Source organism: Tribolium castaneum, chromosome 10, assembly GCF_031307605.1.
Source record: "Tribolium castaneum strain GA2 chromosome 10, icTriCast1.1, whole genome shotgun sequence".
Lineage (NCBI taxonomy): Eukaryota > Metazoa > Arthropoda > Insecta > Coleoptera > Tenebrionidae > Tribolium > Tribolium castaneum.
In genome coordinates, this window is record NC_087403.1 from 7,728,109 (window position 1) to 7,735,880 (window position 7,772).

Consider the following 7,772-nt stretch of genomic DNA (forward strand, 5'->3'; position numbering starts at 1 on the left):
CATTTTCAAAATTTGAAAGTGGTTGGGCCAACTTAACGCACGTGGTATTTACTTATTCCCTGAGTTCTGGTATCTTTCCATCATTTTGGAAATGGGGTCATGTGGCTCCTGTGCACAAGAGTGGTAGCCGTGCCCGTGCTGAAAATTATCGTTCCATTTCTGTTTTGTCAATTCCTAGTTTAATATTTGAGTCCATAATCTGCAAGTCATTGACTTCTTCATTTCAACACATGATAGTTTTTCAACAACATGGATTTTTTCCGAGGCGGTCTACTACAACTAATTTGTTAGGGTATGTAATTGAAATAATTATTGGTAATCCACTTCTAGGTTGGTTAAGAACTTATCTTATCGGGAGAACGCAGCAAGTCAAGATTAGTCACTCTTTTTCTAATCCTCACTCTATTCCATCAGGCATCCCTCAGGGTTCAGTGTTAGGCCCTTTTCTATTTTCAATATACATTAATGACGTTCATGACTATCTCAGTTGTAGTTATAGACTTTTTGCGTATGATCTCAAGTTGTACAAAGCAATAAAAAAACCTGATAATTATAATAATAATAAAATAATAATAATAATAATAATAATAATAATAATAATAATAATAATAATAATAATAATAATAATAATAATAATAATAATAATAATAATAATAATAATAATAATAATAATAATAATAATAATAATAATAATAATAATAATAATAATAATAATAATTTATTTCTATCAATTTATACAGATGTAGTAACAAAATTGTTACGAAAAACGTCAGTATTATTCACAGAAATAACAATAACATAAAAATAATTTTAAGACATAAGTCAAAAAAACTGTCTATTATAGAATTCATATAAAGTATATGGTTCGAGATCCAAAATGTAGTCAAATGTTTTCTTTTTAAATAAATTTAAATTGCAAGGTGTGCGTAGATGTACAGGTAAACTATTGTATAGTTTTATTTCTGCATAATGAAAATGTTTGTTGTACTTATGGTCGTTAGTGACATTAAATACTAGATTCTGTTTAAAGAAAAATAAAAGTAATCTATATATGTATAAACCAGTTACTGTCAAAAAGTTATTGCTTTTAATGATGTTCCTACAAGTTTCATTATATTTTAAGTTAAACATAGTTCTCATGACTTGTTTTTGAGCAACAAATACTTTTGATATCTGTCCACTTTGCCCCCAAAATATTATACCGTAGCTTAGTAATGATTGAAAATTTGCGAAGTATATTATTCTTAGTTGTTCAATGTTTTATGGCGTTAATAAATCAAAATCAAAAAAGAATGAACTAATTGGTTTATCACAAGCCAAATATTAATGTAGAAAGAATTTGATTCATTTCCTTGCGTGCTGCACAGCTGTTCAATAATGCAGTCCAATAAATACAAATTGCGGATTATGATCCGAATTTCAGTCGTTCGGTCAAACAATGCAGCGCGGTCTCATTGTCCTAAAACTGTGTCTAACTGCTTTGGCACTTAAAAGTTTGGATAAAAGGGCCTTGCAAAAGTCACACGAAAAGTCGCAACTCGAGAAATGGGAAGACAAATTTCTAAATCGCGACCCAAGCTTCGACCAAACCGCTTCTCTGGTCAACTTAATAAGTAAGGTAGCTCTGGACGAGTTGTCCGGATGTTCGGCCATTATCCTTTACGACAAGTTCACGGAGACTAGTAGCGACTTGCTCCTTGAAAAACTGTTCCGAACGTTCCCAATCCCTTACCTACACGGCCAAATCACCGATAAATATCACATGAAAGTGCCCAAGTTGCAAACAAGTCAGGACACTTGCACCGGCTATATCCTGTTCCTGAAGGACGTGATGCGGAGCAAGGATGTTGTGGGCCCCCAAACCAACAATAAAGTTGTTCTAGTCTCGCGTTCGTCGCAGTGGAGGGTTTACGAGTTTTTGGCCAGCGAGCAGTCACAGAGTTTTATGAATTTGCTGGTTATTGCGAAATCGGAGAAAATCGTTTCGTCAAGCATTGCAAGACTGATTTGCTTAGCATTGCGTGAAGTAACGTTCGTTTTGTAGGAACTTCCGTACATTTTGTACACACATAAATTGTATACTGATGCTTTGGGCTCAAGCGTCCACCAGGTGCTCACTTCCTGGAGGAATGGGTCTTTTACCAGACCTGGAGTGAACTTGTTCCCCAAAAAAATCGTCGAGGGGTTTGCGGGACATAGGTTTATTATCTCGCTAGCCCACCAGCCTCCGTTCGTCATCAAAAAGTAAGTTTCAACTTCCAGATAATTGTGCAAATGGTGATATTTAGGGAACTTGACGAAAATAATGACGTTCAGTGGGAGGGCATTGAAGTCCGTTTGGTCAACCTCTTATCAAAGCTTTTTAACTTCACGACTGATTATCGTGAAGCTGGACAAACATCGAAGCTTGGGTTAGTTTCCAGTTTTTACGGAAGGGTAAACCACTGATCAATGAGTTACTTTATTTACAGAAAGTATGCTTAAGGTATTTTTGCCGTATCTCAAAAACAATAATTTACTTTGTATTTTTCTCTAAGCATGTGAATTTTTTAAAATTTTGGCTCATAACTCGCGCTCGATATTGAAGATACTTTGTTTATGTAAAGAACATTAATTTAATTCGCACGTGTTTAGACCGATAAATAAATAGCTTGGAGTTATGTTTTTATATTTTTAGTCACAGATCAGAAAACATAATTTTCAAAAGAATTTTTTCTATTCTATTTTATATTATTTTTTAATCATATTTTTAAATCACAAACAAACAAATTTGAGAAAAAAAACAGTAAAATAAAAATCGAAAGTCTTTAGAACCAAAAAGATTTTCTCAAATGCTCCGTTATATGTACCTTAACTGCCCAAATTTTACAAGTTCACTAAGACGATTGTAAAAAAAATATGTTTAACTTTGAGGTAAAACTATTTTTTTTAAATAGTTTGCTAAAATTGGCTGAAAACTAAGCAATATTTCGCTCAATTTCGTTCATTTTTGGGCAGATTACGGGCGACAGTGGTGTTTTTTTGCCTTTTATTTTCTATACCTAATCAATAAATTAGAAAGTTTAACTCGATAAAGTTAGATTGTTGCTTTTTTCGAGCGTTATTTTTGATCGAAAAATGCGAATATTTCAAAAAACTTTGCGTCAAACAAGTTGAAGATTTATCAAACTTAGCCAAAAAATGTGTTAATTTGCCTTTTTGGAGCGTTTGAATATGTTTTTGAGATATAAACTAAATTCTTTTCAAAAAAGTGTTTTAAGATTGGCTGAAAGATTTACCAGATTTGGTAACATTGACCGAAAAAATACAAAATAAAGTCAATATAATTACACTATTGCTTTTTTTGAAAGTTGTTGCAACAATGAAGTTTTTGCTAAATTTTTTTCGAAAAATTGTTTTAAGATTGGATAAAAACTCCACAAATTGGATCGAAATTTGTTATTTCAATCCCATTTTGCTCGATTGAACTCTCTTTAAAGTAGAATTTTTTTTAAATTAAGTCAAAAAAATACAAGATTTGGTCAAAAATAGTGACTTAATTACATTTTACCCATTTTTAAATTAAACTTTTTGAGGTTTGTCACCAAGTTTGGTAAAACTGACCGAAAAAATACAAAATGAAGTCAATATAATTACATTATTGCTTTTTTCGAAAGTTGTTTTTCACTTTTTAACGAGAAATGCAATCAAATTCACAAAATTTCGTTGATAGCACACAATCAAAGTTTTCCAAAAACAGTATTAAATTTATAGCTTTTCCAAGAGTTTAAACATGTTGTTAAAGTAAAAAGTGGATTTCTTCGAAAAATTTCTTAAAACTGGCTTAAAACTCCGTAAACTAGATCAAAGTTTGTTATTTTAGACTATTTTGTCTAATCTAACTCGTTTTTTGGGAAACTTTTGTCAAAAATAAGTCCAAAAATACGAAAATTAACCGAAGTATATGTTTTTTACTTTCTGTCATTTTTTTAAACGCATTAAAGTTTTTGCAAAATTCTTTTCAAAAAATTGTTTTAAGATTGGATGAAAACTCCACAAATTGGATCGAAATTTGTTATTTTAAACCCGTTTTGCTCGACTGAACTATCTTTTGAATAGAATTTTGGCAAAAATAAGTCAAAATTTGGTAGAAAATAGTGATTTAATTATATTTTATCCCGTATTTAAATTAAAATTTTTTAGGTTTTTTACCAAGAAAAAAATATAAAATTTTGGTGCATTTACTTTCTATCAGGTTTTCGAAATTAAACAGTTTGAGGTTTTTGCGAGACTTGATAGAATTTGAAAAAATACAAAATTAAGTCTATATAGTTACACTATCATTGCATTTTTCGAGAATTATATTTTACTTTTTATTGAGAAACGTAATAATTTCGCAAAATTTCGTAAAAAAACATACAAAGGGTTTAACAAATTTGTCAAAAAATAATATTAAATTTAGCTTTTTCGAGGGTTTAAACACTTTTTGAAGCAAAATCTAAATTTTTTCCAACATTTTTGTTAAAACAGGCTTAAAACTTCATAAATTAGATCGAAATTGTTATTTCTTAATCTAGCTCGTCAAAAATTAACTAAAAAATACGAAATTCGGTCAAACATAATGTTGTTACTTTTTATCACGTTTTTTGAATTACCTAAAGAGTTTTGGGGGTTTTACCAGATGTGATAAAACTGAACGAAAAAAAAATAAAATTAAAGTAAATATAGTTACACTATTTCTTCTTTCATGAATTATATTTAACTTTTTATTAAAAAATGCAATTATTTCGCAAAATTTCGTTAAACACAAGCCAAAAAATTATCAAATTTTTCTAAAAATAGTATTAAACTTAGCTTTTTCAAAGGTTCAAACACGTTTTTGAGTTAAAAACTAGTTCTTTTCGAACAGTTTCGAACTGGAATAAAACTTCATAAATTATTTCGAAATTGTTATTTTAGCCTGTTTCGTCCGATCTAGCTTGTATTCTAGCAAACTTCGTCAAAAATACGTCAAAAAATTCAAAATTTGGTTAAAGATAGTGTTTTTTACTTTCTGTCACGTTTTTTAAATTAAACAGTTTGAAGTTTTTGCTAGATTTAGTAAAATTGACCGAAAAAATACAAAATAAAATCAATATAGTTATACTTTTGCTTCTATCGAAAGTTATTTTTCACTTTTTAACGAGAAATGCAAAATTTCGTTAAAAACAAACCAAAAAAATTACAAAGTTTTCCGTTAAATTAGACCAATGTTATCGCTATTTTAGACTGTTTTGTCTGATCTGGCTCATTATTGGGCAAACTTTTGTCAAAAATAAGTCCAAAAACACGAAATTTATCCTAAGACGTTTTTTTACTTTCTATCATGTTTTTAAATTTAACAGTTTGAGGTTTTTCTCAAATTTGGTAAAAATGACAAATAACATAAAATTAAATTTATTACCTAACAAAATTTTGTTAAAAAATTTACCAAAAATGCACAGTGTGTAAATACGTTTTTGAGGTAAAAACTAGGTTTTTTATTTCGTAAAAAAATATTTGAGATTTAAAGTTTGGAACGGCGCTGGCCATTTATGCACCAAACAGTGGAAAATCAGCGGTTTACCCTTCGGTTATACCAAACGTCCCTAAATTAGGTTTTAGGTCAGCTGAATCCGTCACAAGTGTGATTACGCAAAATGGGGCCAATTTGGGAATCGGCGGTCTTTACATAACCGATACTCGTCTAAAAGCGACAGATATGTCTCACATCCACTCTCAGGATTGTGCTGCTTTTATATCTTTAGCTTCGACTGCTCTTCCTCGCTATCGTGCTATTATGGGCCCCTTTCATTGGACCGTTTGGTTATCTTTAACTCTTGTCTACTTATTCGCGATTTTCCCGTTGGCTTTTTCGGACAAACACACACTTAGACATCTCTTAGACAAACCAGAAGAAGTTGAAAACATGTTCTGGTACGTCTTTGGGACATTTACCAATGCTTTCAGTTTTTTCGGGAAGGACTCGTGGAGCAAAACTGATAAGTTTGCCACGAGGCTTTTGATAGGTTTTTACTGGATTTTTACAATTATTGTGACGGCGTGTTACACGGGGTCTATCATCGCTTTTGTTACACTTCCGGTGTTTCCGGCAACGGTTGATTCACCGGAACAGTTAGTAAGGGGTAAATACACAGTTGGGACTTTGGATAAAGGAGGGTGGCAATATTGGTTCGAAAACTCGACTGATCCAATTACCCAAAAATTACTAACACGGATTGACTTTGTTCCCGACATCGAGTCAGGCTTAAAGAACACGACCAAGGCATTTTTCTGGCCTTATGCCTTTTTGGGTTCAAGGGCCCAACTCGACTACATTGTCCGAACAAACTTTACCACAATGTAATGTATTTGAAGCCACAACCTTGGTTTAACGTAATTATTGCAGGAACAAACGTTCTTTGCTCCACATCAGCTCCGAATGTTTCGTTCCGTTTGGCGTAAGCATAATATACAATAAAAATGCCCTCTACAGCAAAATAATCGACCAAGGCGTGTTGCAAGCCGTCCAAAGCGGCATAGTTGACAAAATCAAAAACGACGTCGAGTGGGAAACAATGCGCTCCGCCTCTGGAAAGCTCCTAGCGGCTAATTCCTACGGCAAAAGCTTGAAAGCTCTAACCGTCGACGACCGAGCTTTAACACTTGACGACACCCAAGGCATGTTTTTGCTCCTCGGCATTGGGTTTCTCCTCGGTGGGGCGTCACTTTTGTCCGAATGGATGGGTGGGTGCTTACACTTGTGCAAAGGAAAGCGAAACCAGTCGGCCACAAGCATCCAAAGTAACTACAGGTCACACGAAGTTCCGACACCGCGCGAAAAGTTGGATTCGATGCAGTTCAACTCGTTTGAAAATCACAAGATTGAGGAAGAAATCGTTGAGGAACGCAACTGCATCATCCACCGACAGGACGATGATGATATTGAGGAACACATTAATAGGCTTTTCGATTTTGAGGGGGTTTTTGGGGAAGCTAACCCCGACAGTCGGACTGGACCTGAAGAGGAGCTGAGTGAGGAAAATGGGAAGAAATAAACACGAAGCCAGAAAATAGACATTTATTATGTACACAAGTAAAAATAAACACATCACTTGCGTCACTAAGAAATGACTCTTCATCCTGGTCCTTTTCCCACAAACTATGATTTCACTTTCCTGGAAAAGAAACATTTGTTTCACTTTCTCAAATGGTGTTAAATCTTTTTCTAGTGTTTAAGCAATTTTTTTTTGAAAACCTGTACTAAAACTGGTCAAAATTGATGATATTCTAGCTTGTTTCACATGATTCATCTCGATTTTGCATAAAATGTCGTCAAAAATAAACAAAAAAAAAAATAGAAAAATTCGCCGCATTAAACTATTAAAGTGCTTAAAATAAGCCAAACACTTACCAAATTTTGCTAGAATAATGTTAAATTTGCCTTTACTGAGTGTTTAAACACATATTTCCCAGATGAAAACTAGATTTCTCGAAAAATTTAATAAAATTGACTGTATAGTTTTTATTTCAACGTGTTTTGCGTGATTTAGCTTGTGTTTGAGCAAAATTTTGTCATAAATATATCAAAAAATGAAAAATTGGCTCGAGGATTGTTTTTTATTTTTTTTTCACGATTTTTAATTAAACTATCTGAGGTTTTTGTCAGATTTGCTAAAACTGACCGAAAAATTAAAACAAGCCAAAAATTTACCACATATTTTCAAAAAATTGTTTTTAATTTGAATGTCCGAGTGTTGAAACACGTCTATTTG

At 32.4% G+C, this 7,772-nt stretch overlaps 1 protein-coding gene across 1 annotated transcript; it reads left to right on the forward strand.

The window, feature by feature from the left end:
- The first annotated feature begins 1,418 nt into the window (after positions 1–1,418).
- On the forward strand, positions 1,419–7,198 carry Ir21a (Ionotropic receptor 21a). Its single transcript, XM_064359425.1, is given in 4 exon segments — positions 1,419–2,244; positions 2,289–2,411; positions 5,623–6,360; positions 6,407–7,198. Coding segments are annotated over 4 exon segments (2,316 nt in total). The 5' UTR covers positions 1,419–1,438; the 3' UTR covers positions 7,056–7,198.
- The last annotated feature ends 574 nt before the right edge of the window (positions 7,199–7,772 follow it).